This window comes from Anomalospiza imberbis, chromosome 4, assembly GCF_031753505.1.
Source record: "Anomalospiza imberbis isolate Cuckoo-Finch-1a 21T00152 chromosome 4, ASM3175350v1, whole genome shotgun sequence".
Taxonomy (NCBI): domain Eukaryota; kingdom Metazoa; phylum Chordata; class Aves; order Passeriformes; family Viduidae; genus Anomalospiza; species Anomalospiza imberbis.
Window position 1 is genome coordinate 51389089 of NC_089684.1, and position 18646 is coordinate 51407734.

Here is an 18646-nt window from a genome sequence, read left to right on the forward strand (position 1 = left end):
CTCAGTGACTGTACTGACAAGGACAGAAGTGTGTACTCATAGAGCTCACGCAGCCTTCTTGCTCCATGAATTTACAGGAGGACAGTGCCTGCAGCAGTAGGAGCTGGCATTACATCATCACTGCACGTGTTACTTTCTCTGAAACCAACAGGTCTCTCCAGCCTGAGGGTTACACAGTGAAAGTTTGATTTGGAAACAGGTTTAGCTTATATAACACAGCAGTGAATAAAACAAGACTTAGGACAGGATTACAAAGCACTGACATACCAAATTAATTTTGTAAATTCTATCTATCTGAGACTTCTCTCACTCAGAGGAGCCTACAATTAACAACTGTCAAAGCAAGTTTCAGAAACAACACATGGAGGCATATTGGACTGAACAAGATGAGAAATCTTCATTGAGAATATGCACTTGAGAAAGAAAGGAAAAACTGGTAGAGGAAAAAAAAAAAAAAGGCTATTAACAGGAGGCCAAAGATTGCTTCAAATACAGGAGAAGCAACACTGAAAATGAGACCACAACATGCTGTTGTGTGGTGGGATGTCTGGACTAATCCCCCCTCAATTCTCAACAAATTCAACCTTAAGTTACCTTCAGGCCAGTAACGTGAAGAGTTTATCACTAAAGATGCCACAATATGAAAAATGCTACCAAAAATGTTGGTTGTTTTTTTTTTAAGCCAAAGACATCAGTACTAATAAATATTTTGCATATCACATCCTTTTTTTCTGACACTTCAGGCTTCCTTTGGTTAAAATAACACATGCTTATTCACTACAAAAATTCCTTGTTCCTACAGGTTTCTCTAGAGGCAAATCTTTGAGAGAAACCAGGTAAGAGAAGAAAAGTGGACTTCAGTGTTCTGCACAGGAACTATTATATTTTTGGCATAGGCATACACATGAAACCAGGAAGTTATGTGCAACATATTACAGCCTGAGGTTGAATATTTAGGATGTTATAGCATAAATAGCCATTAAAATAAAGTGACAGCATGCACTTCTATTTGCTGGAGATTAACTTTTGTCCTGATAAACTCCCTAATACACTTTCGTTACTAAGATCTTCAAAAGACAAGATGGTTGATCAGAAAAAAAAAAATCACTCAGATGCAAACCCACAAAAAATAGTTTTTCACTACAGAATACTGACAGCACAGTTATGAAAATAACCAGGTATGCTGTTAGCCCAACCAAACCACAGTTAAAGAACCCCATTCTCTGAGCACCCAGAGTAAGTTCTCTTGTTTACTTTGCTCTGTAGGGTTTTTTTTGTACCTCTTTCAGAAAAGCCTGAAAAGGTAACTGTGGCTTTATACAACAAAAAATGTGTCTATTAATCCCAAACAACAGAAGTATGACAGACCTACCTCTGCTCCAAACCAAAGCTGTCCTGCAAGGTTGTCGTGGCGTATTTCCTCTGGAAACTTAACACAAAAGTCTCGGTTGGCCCGTTCATGTGGAATGCATTCATCCATGATTTGGTTTATGATGTTCAAAACATTATCCTGAAGCAAAACACAGGATAGCATATATACTGTTTGCACAGAAAACATTTTATTCTTCTAAAATAGGCTTTATTACTGAGGTATCAACCAATTAAGATAGAAAATGCAGTATTTAACTCTCATGGTCTTCATACACACAGTGAAAACAGAGGAGAATACTGCACAGAAACGAGAGCAGCAAACTTCACTCTTTGTAGTTTTCCTAGAAACTGTTTCTCAGATTAGTTGCACTTAACTTTGACTACTTTAATGGGACTTCTGCTGAGGAAGCATGACAAAGATCTCGTTACCTTCAGCTATCTGTACCTATCAGTACATAAACTAGAAGTACAAGTGAATTATACTTCTTCCATTTCCTCTCACCAGTCCCAACAACACACACTCCCCTTATTCCCAAAAAGAGCACAGACAGGGTACCTTGCAGTTGGTAGAAACTGAGCTATACTGGGACCATTTAAGCTCATGCTGGTAATCTAAAGCAGTTTACACACCTGAATCCCAAGTGGGCAAGGGCTGGCACTCTCACCAACCACCTCATCCCCAGACAGCAGGAGGATAAGGGGACACCACGCAAATTAGAGCTTTAATAACTGCTCTGATCTACCTCTGCACCAGGACAATGATCAAAGACCTACATGCAGTTTCTTGATATGCAGTAAATAATCTGTATTCATTTATTTGAAAAGGTAATTTTCACATTCCCCTGCTGGGAACTGTACAGAATTTAATTAACATAATAAAGGTAGATTGAGAGCATGAAAAAGGCTGAGTGCTTTCATAAAGATGTTTTGTCTTATGCTGCTTCTGCTATGTACAGAATTCACATTCTATTTAAAGTACTTCTCAAACAAATACCACCACATCTGTCTGTACAAAATTGTTTAACAGACAGAATTGCTTTAAATCTACACTTAATTATTTTATTTTCACCTGCATTTAAAAAACAATAGAAGACGTGAATTTTGAAGAAACCTGCCCCTTTAATATGTTCCCTATCACAAAAGGCAAAACTGACTTTATCTACAAAGAATGATCCACATTTTCTGCAATTTCTCCACAGACTGCTGCACCTGCTGCTGCCATAAAATAATCTTAACATTAAGGCTGTAATTACAGTTGTCTTCATCCAAAAAAAGGAATAAATTAACAATCAGCAATATTTATTACACACTGGTATAAGGTACTTGATGTATTAACGATTAAAACACATTCACAATAAAGTATTTTTTGCAAGGCTGTCATGAGATAATACATTTCATTTCAATAAAGTTGTTAAAAACAAACAAAAACCCCCACCTCATACAGTTAAAACACATGAACAAATGTAACAATCAACCATCTTCTCTAGATATAAGACTGAAAATCAAATGCCCTGTAGGTCCTCCAGGGCATCCCAACACAGACCATGGCCAGCAGGCATGAGAAGAGAAAAGATAATTAGAATCACTGACACAGAATACCTGATTTGAGAGATGAAATCTCCCCCTCCCTCTGCTGGGCCTATTGTACTGCCAGGATCAGTGGGGCACTAGGATCCCTTAGAATCCAAAGAGATGCCCCTTGTAGGAACTGCGGGAAAAACCAACCTTAAATACTCCCTAGGGTCATTGCAAGGAGAACTGAAGTTCAAATCCTGGAAGAGAGCAGAGCAAAGATGCCCACACCCTGCTGCAGCAGCAGCATCCTGAACCACTGGCTGAAGAACACTCACCACCTCTCTCTTCAGGAGAACAGGGAATTAGACAAGCAACCACATCCAAATTGGCATGACACTTGAGGGTCAGAAAAAACAGGATAAGAGCAAGTTTCCTATTCTCCTTCCACTTCTTAATTCATGGAATTAAGTATACTTCTCTCACCAATATTTAGCTAAATCTACATGGGAACCAAAATATTTTGAAAGTAGATCTCAGAAGAAAAACTACACCTAAACTACCCAGCTCCTACCCAAGGTTACAGAGCCAAGACTGAAACTGAGGATGAAAACATTTACCTTGTAGAAAGGCATGAGTCACTCATGAAGTGTTTCACATCTGTTATTACTGATGTATTCTGAGACCAGGTGCTCTGCCTGTAGCTCTCACTTTATCACTACAGCAATATAAGCTGGTCTTTATCATTAGGATGAAAAGGCCAGATTCCTGTTTTCAGAGAATTAATCAAAGTTTGCAAAGGCCTTTTTGCATTGGAGAGATATAGTGGTAAAAAGCAATCTTACCAGTTAAAATTTTACAAAAGTTTCATGAAATGCAGAGAAATATTAAGGCACAAAACTCTGAGAAGAAAATTATTCAAACCTGGTTATATCAGATTCTAAGTAATCCAATTACATTTTATTTTAGGACATGATATTCCAATTTATTTTACTTGCCACCCAACTTTAATATGGGGAAATGCAATTTTTCTCCTACTTTTTTTCCCTAAAATGCTACACAGAATAAGAGGAAAAGTCATATTAAAAAAACTTTCCTCCCTAAATTTTATTTTACTTCAATGGATTATTTTTTAAATGCAATCTTATTTGACAGCAGCTACAAGACAGATTGAATTTCCCTTACATAACCCCCCGTATACATATTCAAAATTCTTGATGTATCAAAGAACATTTTACACAAACAGAATAAAGAAAGAGGACTCACAGCTGGCAAGCAACTGTTCCATGGTTTTGCTCTGTTTTTCTAATCATTATACCTGTTAAAAAGCTCTAAGATTCTACCTAAATCATCTCAGGAGATAATTATTACAAGCATCATGAAATTTTCTACCTTAATGCACTTGTATATTGCAGCTAAAGACACAATGATATAATGAAGATAATTCAACTTTTTACAATATACTAATGTTTAAGTATATAATTTATTTGTTTCCCACTTAAAAGACACTTAATATTCTTCCTCATTTCTTCAACTCCTATAATCTCTAGATGCTTCTGCTCCAGTGCACCCAAGATCTACCAACACATCTCCACATATGCCCAACTTTGAGCCAGGTATTTTTTTTTTAATATGTGCAGTACTACTAAGTTAAACTACAGGTAATTATAATTTTCATATACACTTCCCAATGGAGAAAAATCACAATAGCTCCATCTCCAGTAGCAGCTGTCTGTACAGAGTTACCTGGCTTCACACAGGCAGCTGGTTATTCTGTCAGAGAGCTCAGTGAAAAAGCCAATTAAGAAGATGGCCATCTTCTCCTGCCTAGTCTAGCAGGGATACAGGAAGATTAGGAAAGAACAGTTGATGGAACTTTGATATATAATGTACCCATACTGAAAGATTTCTACAAGGTAAACTTCTTTTGCTGTTTCAAGATGTGCAATTTCCCAAATTCTCTGTTGTTCTACAGGGTTTATTCTACAGAAGAAAAAAAACTCCAAACAAACCAACAATTCTCCATCACTTCCCTCTTCTATTTTTCTTATGACACCCAGAGCAGAGTAACTTACATGAGAAATCTGGAATATTTGCTCCCATAAAAATTTCAGATCTCAGATGCTTTCAAACTGGAAGGATGCCAGCCAATTTAGACAGACTATCCAATGCATTGTAAGCAAATTAGTCTTTTCTTCAGAAGATCCTCAAGAAACATTCAATTTATTTAATTACAGTATTCTGCTTTGTAAGCTAATAACGAATGGGTTTGGATACATGGTAACACTGAAATTTTGCTCTAATTGAAGCAACAGAAATCAATTAGTTGGAATTGAAGTAGTAAATCTTTCACTTGATCCATCTTTCTACATAAAAGCCTCCGGATTTTAATGCCTCTTTTGGTGGCTTTATCTGTTGTCTTTTGGTTTATCTGTACACTGGAATGTGCAGTTTTGTTTCAGGTGCTCTGTTGAGGCTTTTCAGCAACACAGGCAGCCACTGCAGAGATTCTGCTTTGGGATTTACTCCAAACTCCTAATTTCCTGGAAAACACAGCTCAGAGTTTCACATAACACACAGCACTTATATTTCATTTTGATAGGGTAGATAATGAGTGGTAGTGAGACAAATGTATGTAGGTAGCCACAGTAGAGGACAAAAAGTTGGTTTATTTTTGGCCCATCATTAATTAGCCATATATTAAATAATCAGAGCATAAAGCTAACATCAATTGCTGCATTAACTTCCAGAATAGGTACCAAAAAAATGCCAAGAAATTAATCTTCCATGTACTATGAAACATATGTTTAGAGCAACAAAAGGCAAACTTATCTATCCTTTTATACATGTCATTGATAAAATTTACACTGCTCTTCCACAACATTGAATTTAATATGACCTTTCTGAGGTCTTTTGCAAGACTTCTTCAAAGGAAGGTAAATTCCTGTGCTGTTCTGTACTTCTTTAATATCCATGTTTTGAATTACCAGCAAAATCTAGCTAAGGCAGTATGGTCTATGATGATATCACCATGAGCTTAATAGATGATATTTTAGCCTCTTCATTTAAGTAAGTCCATGACATTTTTTGTTACGTTTTCTAGCTTGATGTTAAGTTCCAGAACTTCTTCAACATCACATTATGGCAATCAGAAACCAAAAAGAAAGGAAGATTTTATTGTAATTAAAGCAACTGGCATGCATTTAGGGTGTTATGGGCTACTTTAAGAGAAGAATTCAGTAACAAGGTGGTGTACTCTGTGATGTAACAAATAGGTTTTCAACGTACACACAAAAGTTCTGGCTTCAGAACCCAGACAGCTATTTCACATTAGAGAGCCAAAGCCTCTCTACAGTTTTCCCTCCAGTCCATCTTGCACAGATCCCAAAGGCTGTGCTTTCAGACTCTTTTTGCCTCATCAGCTGATTATTTCCCACTGGCAATGCAGCACAATGGAATTGTTTGGGTTGGAAAAGACCTTTCAGATCCTCAAGTCCAACCACTAACCCAGCACTGCCAAGTTCACTGCTAAACCAAGTGCCCAAGTACCACATCCACAAATCTTTTCATTAGCTCCAGTGATGGTGACTCAGCCACTGCCCTGGGCAGCCTCTTCAATGCTTGACAACCCTTTTCATGAAGGAAGTTTTCCTAATATCCCATCTAAGCATCCCCTGGCACAATTTGGGCCATTTCCTCTTGTCTTATCAATAGTTACTGGGGAGAGGAGTCTGAACCCCACCTAGCTACAACCTCAGGTAGTTGCAGAGAACAATAAGGTCTTTCCAGAGCCTCCTTTTCTCCAGGCTAAACATCTCCAGCTGCCTCAGCCACTCAAAAAACTTGTGCTTGGCCACACCACTGCTGATCCAGGCCAGGTGCCATTGGCTTTCTTGGCCACCTGGGCACACCTGGCTCATGTTCAGCCACTGTCAACCAGCACCCCCAGGTCCTTTCCCATGGGGCCCTGTCCAGCCACTGTGCCCCAGCCTGTGGCACTGCAGGGGTTGTTGTGACCCAGGGGCAGGACCTGGCACTTGGCCTTGTTGAACCTCAGACCCTTGATCCACTGATCCCACTGATCCAGCCTGTCCAGATCCCTCTGTGGAGCCTTCCTGCTGTCAAAGAGATAAACTCTTCCCACCTCAACCCAAGTTGGTGTCATCTGCAAATTGAGGGTGCAACTCATGAGACTCCACTTTCTAAAAGTAACAGAATTTTTCTATGTATGAACTTTGGGGAGCAGCTTCTAGTTTAACCCATCCCACTAGAGAGTAATACCAAAATTCACCATGAAAAGGCAACTTGGATATGTAGCAATTTAAATTCTGTATTGCCCCAGCCTAGCAACAACAACTCTCAATAAATAAAAGAGGAATCCCCATTCACAGAGAGCAGAATGAAGGAGATGTCATCATGAATTACTGCCATCTTCACTTTGCCTTCCCCTGCTGCAGTGAAAACATCCTGCATCCCCAACACATTCATTGCTAAGTTGGCATGGATCCAGCTTTCTTCCCTATGGTTCTCTGCTGCAAATTAATTCCCTGACCTGCAGTGCACAGCATTTTCATTCCACTCTGACCACAGTCTTAGATAGCAGGAGTTTCTCACAATGACCTATTTGATCCATGTGAGCAAGTAGAAACACATAAAAAAACTTGTTAACAGGAGAAACTACAATTTAAGACTACAGTACTAAACATTATTAGGATCCTTTTTTCAAAGAAAAAATATATTTAAATATTAACCACTCCCTCCCTACATTAGATCAAATATGAAATGTAGAAAGAAAATACAATTCCTGTTAGTTGATGGAGTTGTACTGATGGCCCAAGTTACATTCAAGCATTTTATTTTTTATAGCCATTTGCTAATTATTCTGTAGTGACCAGAAGTTTCCCAAAATTAAAGAAAAGATGTTAAAAAGCAACATTTAAAAATTTGCTGATAATGAATGTTTAACTCTGCAGATTTGTTTTTTACCCAACTACAACATTCCACTGATCATTTGTCATTACTGGGGGGAAAAAAGGCAAATTTAAAACCTGTGAACCAAAGCCAACAAGACAAAAAAACCCAACTTTTCTGATACTTACAGGTTCCTTAGGTATTTAGAACAATCATATTCAAGTTCATTTGCAGTGAAGTACAGTGAAAACATATGAAAGGGCTGACAAGTCTGCCTGCTTGCTAAATAAATTAAGAGTTAAGAGCTTTCACTCAATGGCAAACCCAAATAGCAAGCAGGTACCTGCCACCAACTGTTTGAAGATGTCAGGCAGCACAGAGAAGACATCTGTTAGAGCAATGCAACTCACACAAGTCACCACTACTAGGAGTAATGAAATGACAAATGTTGCCATCAGTTATAAAACAACTGAACTGGAAATTAAACTCCAAAGGAAAAACACCCAAATTTACAAGCTGTATTATGACAGGAAAAAAGTAAATTAGATATGTGCATTGTCTCACATTTAAGCTCAATCTTGACATCATCACTTTAAAATGGCTGTTCTCAGTTTTTCTTTTTTTTTTTTTTTTTCCCTAGACTGGCACTATCCCCACCAAAATTAAATTGGAAGACATTGTGTAAAAGAAAATAATTTTCCTTGAATAAGTCTTAGCTCACTCTCATGACAAACAGCCTAATCCTGGCACACATTTCTGACTTTCCTACCTCTGCATCAAGTCTTTTAAATACAAACCTTATGAGAACTTTGTTCTAAAGTCCACCAGCTCTGTTCCAGTTTAGAAAAAGCCTCAAACACAGATACAATTCAGAAAACAACCACGATTCCCTCCTCACCACAGATCGATGAGGAACACCCAGCGGGTTGGACAGAGCCTGCTTTTGGTTCTTCTTCCCCCTGTTCAAAGACACCTGTTAAAAGGTATCTTTGTCTGCTACAATTTCTAAACTTTGTGAACATGAAGGTTTATTTCAGTCAACTTCCTCCCTTATCTCAGTAATTACCCTGCTGTCTCCTTCACTGACCTCTACTATCATAACTAAAGTCTCCAGGGTTGCAAATCAAGCAGGCAAGAAAGACCTGGTCATTACTTTAGCTAAAAGCACTCCTGGTTCAATCCACACTGTTTAACCTCTGTATCAATTAACAAAATAACATCAGGAATAGATTCTTGCCAACTTCTAACCAATCATTAGGTTTCAGAACCCAACAGGGAGTTTCTTTCACTTTTGGCTAATTTGTCTCCTTTAATGAGATCTATTTCTACCTAATTCTACACGAAAATGTTCTTCAATGGACAGATGCAATCAAACACAAAAACATCAAACCTCTGAACTGTCTCACTGTTCACAGTGATCATGGTACATACTCCCAGTTTGCTCCTGTCAAGAATGCTAATGATACAATTAGTATTTCATAGATAACTTGCTGCCAATTCACTACAGCACTGTCCTCTGAGTTTTTTAACATCGCTTCACAGGTACTTTCTCCATCAAGGGATGCTCATTGATGCTGACTTCCTTTGCAGAAATTGCTTCTCTTCAGCATGGACACAATTCCGATAAAGCATAAAATGAACGAGCATATATCTTCCTCCCTAGAGATTCCTCATTCTCATACCACTTAAACTTATCAGGTAGCAGGACACCTTCAGATAAGGTTTTTTTGCACCTGAAGCAGAAAGCCACTTTTCATTTCAGACTGGCGTCAGGCCATTTTGCAGTGTCAGCCTTTGGCAGCCAGGCCAGCTGGAGAACTCAGCCCCTTATCTCCCCATCTCACCCGCCCTGCAGTCCCTGTCCCCATGTGTCACCAGCACTCTCACTGCTCTTCTACAGGGGGCACCTGTGAAGGGTTTCAGTGCACAGATCCAGAGTAACCCGCACCATTTCACTGCTCAAGTTCACTGATTCTACAAATACGTGCATCAGTACAGCTGAGCAAGTGTTTCCAAGTGTAAAGCTGACCACAGCTTATTTAACCTAGCCTTGGATAGGGATCTAAAACTTCAAAGCTCTGTCAAAGTTGTGCTTTGAGGGGTGCCATGCATAAGTGTGGGAATAGGAACAAGAATAGTGTAAATTTGGAATGGAAAACTTCTAAACTGACGTTGCCAATGGACCATGGAATAATGCCTAAGGAACTATGTGTGATAACACAGAAATACACATTGGAACAGGGTTATTTTTATATAAAATCAAAGTTCATTTCTCTTGTTTGCCCATGCTCAACTACATAGCCAAGCAATAAAGTTAAGATATTTACTGAAACTAAAATGCTTATAACATTTCTACCAAGTGCCCAAGGGCTTGCTTGAATCAAAGACTGGGCAGCCAACATGCACAGCTTCTAAAGCTATCATAGACCTCTGACCAAAACCACTCTAATTTACAGAAATATTTCCTTCTAAAATCACTCTATGCCTTTCCACTAATACAGTTATAAAGCTCACTGGCAACCCACAGCACTGGTCAATTTAAAACCCTTTACCTGCTAGGAAAGAAACAACACACTTAGCATTAAAAATCAATGAAAAATCTGAATTCACTCAATACAGAATTAATTGAGTTATGCTGAAGTTGTGCAGCTGTAGACAAAAAAAAAAAAAAAAAAAGAAAGGCCAATGTGAAATTATGCCACACATACAGAGTTATAGCCAACAACAGTTCAGCTGAAAACCAAGGAGCCCAAACCTTTAGAGACTTTCATTCTAAGAGTGTTCAAGCTTCAAATAATTTCTACAGTCTGTGTATTTTAAATGAGTGATTTAAAGTTCTCCTAAAAATTTACATCAAGATAATGCTGCTTTCCTGATTGAGGAATCCCCTCATAATTTTCTTTTCTCAATTATAAATTATGATATTTGCATTTCAGAATAAGCCAGACAACCACAAATATTTTAATTAGATCTACTGAGAAAACTCATCACATTCCAGCTACAGGGTTAAAATATTTTACAGTCAAATTTGCAAAATCCCTATGGAGGACAATTGTACAAATAATAAACAAGGCTGGCACTGAGGCCAGAGGTTTGTACAACTGTATGAAAACAAAAAATAATTTTTCATACCAGTTATCAGGTAAGTCAAAAGTAAACGTGACTCTGAAAGCCTGCTAGAATTAATCTCTCATTATTTATGTCTGCATCAGACCCAAACAAAAAAGTGAACAAAAAATACACCAAAAAAGACTTTTCACAGTATCAAAACAATTCCAAAGCAAAAATTACCAGAGCTTACATCACAAAGGCAGCTTAGCTCAGTGGCTCAGTTGCACAAATCAATTCAACAAGCTTTGCAGCCTCAAGAGGATCATCTTCAACACCTCTACATGAACTATTACACTGTTTGATTATGAGCCCTGTGTATGTGGAATAGCAACAACTTCAGCAGCAGCCTCAGACACTGCAGGGCAAGTGAGAAACCAAAGAATACAAATATCTGTTGCTTGGTATTTGTGTAAGTAGTCTTCAGGCACAGAAACCTTGAGACCTCTAGAGAACTGAAAATGTATTCTCCGGGCAAACCTAAGAATTTCTATTGTGTACATCATAAGTTAGCATCAAGGGCACTACATTTTCTGAATTAAATTCTGGGCTTTTCTCAGAGCTGTGGAGCAAGGAGCAGTACAAACAGGTGAGAAGGATCTAGCTTTATCTCTTCACAGTGTGAAGAACCCTGTACGTGCGGTACTGCTCGGCTGCTCATCTCAACACCACTTTGAGAAGTGTTGAAAAATAGCACTACGCTAAAAAAATGGAAATCCAGCAGGAGAGAGTAGGTGGTATAAGCAAAAAAGGTAAGCTTCCCTAATCAAGAGCACATTTTCTGCATAATTAATTTTACACAAGTACAGATTTCCCAAAGCCTTTAAAACAGGAAGTTTTTATGAGTGCAAGCAGTGCAAAAGCATGCAGGAACAAAGCCTACTATCTGAAGCCTGCTCTCCAACAGCAAATTCATCCTTATCACAAGCTGTTTTCATATCAGTCATGTCAAACTTCTTCAAAGCAACACTAGCTTGCTAATACATGTAATACTTTCAAAAAGGAATCATATTTTAAATTATTTTCTTAAAGTCTGTGGGTTTTTTTTCACCAGGAACACTGTACAGCAATGAGTTAACACAAATTCTTTCAAAAGCATAAGCTGGAGGCAGAAGACAATCAGTGCATCTTTACTCCAAAAGGAAGTTGGAGTTGTGAGTGAACTATATTTAAGCTTCTCATTCTCTCTGGCTAATTACAAAGTTACAATGACTGAAAGGCTAACAATTGACTTTCTTGCCATCACCTTAAAGTCCAGCCATCCAATTAGTAGTTTATTGTTAAATTATACAGTAATAGTAAGGAAAGGGCAGTCTGAAATTAATCTATTCTCTCAAACTCCAAAATCTTTTGCAATCCCTCCTTCCAACACGTGGATCTCCTTGTTGTGCCCAATATTTAGCATACACAGATACGTATTTAACACCTAAAGGCTTTCATCTCAAGGTGCAGCATGAGGATCCAGCAGGAGGAGCTCAAAGCCTTGGCCGAGTCGCAGAGATGTGGCATCACTGGCATGAGCAAAACCTGGTGGGATGAGTTGTGTGACTGGAGTGCCCTGCTGGAGGGTCCCAGGCTCACCAGGAGCACAAGGCAGGGCAGGTGGGGCAGGGGCTGGAATGCACAGAGCTTGTAGCTGGCAATGGCACAGCTGAGAACCTCTGGGTAAGGACTAAGGGACAAACAAATGAATTGGGGATCTTGTTCCAGGAGGAGGAAAGTGAGGGGAGACCTCAGTGCAGTTATAACTTCCTCATGAGGGGAAGAGAGGGGCAGGCACTGATCTCTGCTCTGTGGTGACAGTGACAGCAACCAAGGAATGCTCTGAAGTTGTGTCAAGGGAGGTTTGTGCTGGATATTAGAAAAAGGTTCTGCCCCCAGAGGGTGGCTGGGCACTGAACAGGCTCCCCAGGGTCACAGCAGCAGCGTGATGGAGTTCAAGGAGAGTTTGGACAATGCTCTCAGGGATGTGGTGTGACTCTTGAGGATGGTGCAGTGTGGGGCCAGGAGCTGGACTGGATGATCCTTGTGGGTCCCTTCCAACTCCAGATGTTCCATTCAAGCATCTTGTTTAATGAAAACTTACTTATAACAACCTGACACATGAGAAAACCAGATTGCACAATATTCCACAAAATATTCTTCATAATAATCCATTATTATGAAATGAATTATTTCTTATTAAAAAACAGGTTTTAACTTTCAAGTATGTTAAGATCACAATGAAAATTAAATTCCACTGCTAAGAACTGTCTCGAAAAAATTACTAACTTGCCTTCTTGTCTTTCTTATCATACTTCCCCAGTATTAAAGGAAAAAACAAATAAATGAAAGGAATTCTTCTATATGATTAAGTGAAAAGGCTTCTAGCAGAAGAAAACAGACTTAATCCCCAAGTACAAAAACATCACAAAAATACCACGTCCATATGGAGAAAAGAAGGAAAATTGCAGCATATTTAAGTCATGAGACAAACAATTCAGACTACATAGACTACATAAAAAATTCAGTGGCTGATACTAGAATCTATCCTTCTTTGCAACAGTAAAAAAAAAAAAAAATTAAAATTTAGCCAATCACACTCTAGCAGAGCTGACAGCAATCCTCTGATGGCACTGCTGAAGAGTGTGGAAGAGCTATGAAGCCCCGGATAGTCAGACACGTCACTTTACATTAATTCCTACACAACTGGATCTGGTATAGTATCTTACTTCACAAATGCTGAGAAAAGTCAGGCTTAAAATGATCTGGCTCCATTGTCCTCATTTAGCCTTCAAATGCTCTGGGAATTACACCACTGTGTCTCAGGTCCACTGTCAATACTCATTCAAGGTACCAACGTGCCAATCATTAGCAATATAAAAACTATGATCAAGGGCAAATAAGCATACATTATGAAATGAAAAATCATTTTATCTTTTGAAGCTGAGTGTTAGAAGACTCCAATACCTCAAATTAAGAGAATTCTATAGCAGGGTTCTCTTTCACAAAGAAGACAATGTGTTTTTAAATTTGAGTAAAACTTGTGACCAAAAGAATAAACTTTTCTAATTAAAGATAAAATATTCATTTGCTCTCCTGTTAGCACCTCATGTTTTATATGGATGACTACCTCCTCCACCAAAGCCAGTGGTTTTCCACAGGAGTTTGCATGCAATGGTTGTGGCCATCATGAGCAGATGGTACAGCAAAACCTTGCATCACAGTCTCTTTAGCAACAACCTATGGCTACCCCAGCACGCACCATTTAACATAATATAATCACATCCCTTTTTCACTGATAACAAATTGTTTTGTATACAAAGGTAAGTTCTCTTTTCATTATTTAGCAACTTGTCAATCCAGATTCAGTTTCACCCTTGTGCATTATTGATTGCCACCTGTGTTATCATTTCATGCTACATCAACTTTTATTTATTTTTAAATACATGTAATAAGAAAACTCAAATGTCACACACTGAAGAGCCTTTCCATCTCCCACTACAGAGAAATCAACGCATGCTCTATGACAGTTCACTCAGCTCAGTCATGTTTCTCTTCCACTCTGGAAATGTTACTAAGCAATTTGCAAGCCCTGCAACAGCTTCACAGTTCTGTGTGACAGTGTTGGGTTGAAAGTTTTGTTTGTTTGGAGTTAGATTTTTGCTGGTCTGTTGTTTTTGTTTGGTTTTGTTTGGGTTTTTTGTGTTACTGTCGTTGGTGTCTTGTGGGGTTTTCTTAATTAAATAAAAAACCAATACAGAAATCTGCCCACATCCATGGTGTAAGGTGATGTGAAAGACAGCTGGACTGCTACCCCCATGTCAGGCTGAAACTGGTAACCACCTCCTGAGGTGACCCATTGTCAAACATGACCACTGCTTCGGTCAGACACAACACAGCATCAGACAAAGAGCTTCCCCACTCCTAGGCTTGTCTTATCCACCCATCTCCCTCTTCAGCAAGCAAATAACATTCCTGAGCTCTTAAGATACAAAAAAACAGATTTCAAAGATAAAGAGCATATATTTTCTTTTTGTGTTAAAAGTTTTAATTCAACAAGGCCAAGTGCAAGGTCGTGCCCCATGCTGGGGAAATACAGTGAAAGGTGTCCCCACCCATAGCAGGGGGCTGGAACTGGGTGATATTTAAAGTTTCTTTCAACCCCAACTATCCTGTGAGTGTGATTTTAGCATGTGACAAAGCAGATTCCCCAAGTATGCTCCCAGCAGCACTATTCCTTTACTCCTTGTTTGCCATACTCAATTTATACCACCTTTCACACCCCACCTTCAGCCTGGAACACATATTCCTTTATGAGGAGGGCAAAGCTTTGTTTCCACTGACTCTTGTATCTCAACTCATTTCATAGCGATGCTTTCAGTTGTTAAATTGAGCTTGAAGAAATAGGGAGATAAGTGTGGTTGAAATACAGCATTTTTGATAAAATTCACCATATTTTGTATCACTACAGAAACTGAGACAGACAAGTGCTAAAACACAACACTGAAATATGATTAGCTTTCTCTAGGGGCTCCAACTCCTCAGCAACATTTACTTAGGCTACAGAGGACAATGAAGTTCAGGTTCACAGGTGCCTCCTTCTCACACTATATAAAGGAATGACCTATACAGGAGGCTGTCCACTAAAAACTACATTTTAAAGCCTCATGTTACAGCAAACTGGAACTGCTGAAGCTGAATTGGAAACACTGGACTGCCAATTGCAGTAATGCAGGAGGTGCTTCCCAAGAAGGCAAATAGCAGAAAAGGAGTGAAGAACCAGTGTAATGTACTGCCAGTCAATGCAGTGTCCATCACTGCTACCAGCGAGCCAGAAGCAGCCATGTCTCACAAATATTATAAATTCCCCATTTTACTATGCTGTGCAACAGTGCAATTGGACAGCATAGCCAGAAGAGTCTATGGTTTGCTTCAGGTCAGAGCCCTGATGGGGCAAATTCCTTCCTCGTGCACTTCAGCAGATCAAGCGACACACGGCTGAGATACAATCTGCAGGAGTAATGCTGAAAAAACCCTGCTGGAGCTGACTCCTGTGCTATTCTGAGACCTCACTACTGTACACAGAGAAATAATTCTCAGTGTACTGAAACAGCAAGCAAGGACTATGACCCTAAAAACTTTCTCACCTGTTATGCACAGGTTTGTTACCAGTGAAGTCCTAACAAAGCTTTGCTTTAGAAACAAAGGGTTTTTTTACTCTTTACTCTTAAAACAAATGAACTTTTGTAATATTTAACAATAAACCCAACTCCATTTAAATAATCAATAAATAGTTTTAAACCAGTTTACCAAGCCAACTAACAGAATATTAACCAATGTGAAAACAGTAAGGATCAAAGCAAATTAATTTAGAGAATGATAGTGGATAACTCAAAAATGTATGTGAGTTATCCATCACTTCTTGTAATATTCAATACTGCATGATGTTGTGAAAAGCATAGGAAAGGACACCTTGTTATTCCATTATTATAAAAATACTGCAATGATTTGTGTTGCAGGGAAAAAACCTCAAATGAACAAGCACTGCATATTACTGAAGACTCACTACTGCAGAGATGTTTTTCTTAAGGAAAAAAAGAGAATTTTCCTTCAATAAACCAAAGTTGGATATTCTGCCTACCTTTTGGTTCATTTAAGAAAAATTTACACAGGTTTTCTCAGCACACTTTAGGTATTGTGACTCTTAACAGAAACCAGAAGAGAAGTGTTTTATTCTGTTGAATAGGTGTTAATCACACAATAAATGCAAGATATTGTATTGATAGATATGTTACAATTTCACAATATTTTACCACTGACATGAAAACAGCAAAGCAAAATGAGGGATGGCATTTTTATAATAGGCTACCATAACTGGAAAACAGTGTTACATCACATTATTGTGAAAATGAAAAGCTTTGAAAACCATTATCTTACTCATCTTACCAATCTTACTCATGGATTATGCTACTCAAGCATCCTGCTGTACAGTCAACGCACAGCATTTGAAAACCAAGCTGCAAGATGTTCAGAAATTTTGAAAAGTTAATTTCCTGTAAGAAGTGTGATTCTTATCAGCAGACAGTATTATGACAAAGCAGAAGACAACACTCAGAGTTGCAGTTCTTTACTAAGGAAGCATCAACAGCCTTGAAGACTGCAGTTCTCTGCTCATCCACAGGAACACCACAATGCACCTCACCTTCAACCTGCCTTGACTAATACTGCCAGTTTTGTTAAGATAGAAAACTTTCAGTATGTCCACTATAAAATATTGCATCCTTTAGGCAGAGACCTTCTGGTTTGTCTGAGTCTGTCCACACACTACAGTAAACTTGGAGATCTTTAACAAAACTATCAGAAGTTCAAAGCAGACACAAAGATTTAAAGCTTGGCTCTTCAGATATGGTTAAGATCCAACATAACACCCAACCTCTCTCCAAGAAGAATCACAGTTTGTAAGACTTGTTAGCATTAAAAAAAAAAAAATCACACTAATTTAAAGGCATTTTCACTCTCTAATTGATAAAAATAAAATTCAAAAGCATAATCTGTTAATCAGGCAGACATGAAAATAAGCAACCCAGGAACAATGAATTAATTTTAAAAACAGATGCCAAGATAGAAGGACATAGAATTTTAGAAATTTTTGTCCCTAAAAAACACTAAAATCTGACAGAAATGCTATATCTCTTAATTTCATGGAGATAAAAATTGGGAATAATCTGGAAATCTTAAAACTAAGGTTTCCATGGAAAAAACTAGCACAAAATAGGAAAAAAATAATGCAAAGACTGGGAGTGTGGTAAACTATGCTTTGTGGTCACAAAATACTTTTCAAAAGCATTGCTTGGAGAGTCAAAAGTGCACGTTTCTAAAGAAAAGGTCTCAGAATTGCATGACTGTTTTTGCAGATACCAGAAGTATTGCACAATGCAGCTGTTACCCTCCTTTTACATGCACAACCTTCCACCACAACGTTCTGAGCCCAGGGCTGGCTGTTGGTTCTCCATCATTCTCAAACCCCACCACACTTCAGGCTAAAACGAATTTTTCCTCCTACTATGTGATATTGGGTCAGCAAATATCTACATTTTGAATCCTTACTAAAACACTGTTGCTTCTCTTGTTTCAAAATTACAGGACAAATTCTTAAAAGAAACCAAAAAACATTGCATTTACACAACATACTACAAAATAATCTAAGATCTAATTAAGCAAAGCTGTTTTTGACATGACATGACATTTGACAATGACCTGACCTATTCTACAGAACTTTTAAAACTACAAATTACAAAAATAGCTACATTAAAAAAAAACCTCTATCTTTTCTTTTGGTTCTAGCAACAGATTGTTTTAGTACCAGCAATCTGTCTGACAAATTAAATTACCACACATCAGAAGATATTAAGAGTCACAAGGTAGTGAATCACTACAGAACAAGCCAAGCAAACTGTCCAAGGAGCAGTCAGAGTCTGCATTTCCTGCACTCTTACAGGTGAAACATTCAGAGAAGTTACTTTTTGAATAGAACAGTTCTTCAGGTCTGCCTATACTACAGGAAACACATGAGAAAGCCTGTGTGCCTGCAGGGAAACAGGGAATAAATTGTCATTGCCAGGGATAAAACAACCAGGGAGATTTGTCTTGCACAATGATAGTGTTAACCCACCTTTAATACAAGAAAACCTTTCTTGCCAGTCTGGAAAGAATTTGACTAGAAAGTTTGTGGAACATCCACTACTGGAGGTTTTCTAGAAGT

General features: G+C 38.4%; 1 protein-coding gene across 3 annotated transcripts in view; it reads right to left on the reverse strand.

Annotated features, from left to right (window-relative positions):
* ZFYVE28 (zinc finger FYVE-type containing 28) overlaps positions 1–18646 on the reverse strand; it is a 146420-nt gene that overhangs the window by 60335 nt on the left and 67439 nt on the right. For all 3 annotated transcript variants that reach the window (XM_068188510.1, XM_068188508.1, XM_068188509.1), the window contains exon 3: positions 1373–1510. In XM_068188510.1, the coding sequence (XP_068044611.1) occupies positions 1373–1510 (138 nt within the window). The remainder of the gene's footprint in view (positions 1–1372; positions 1511–18646) is intronic.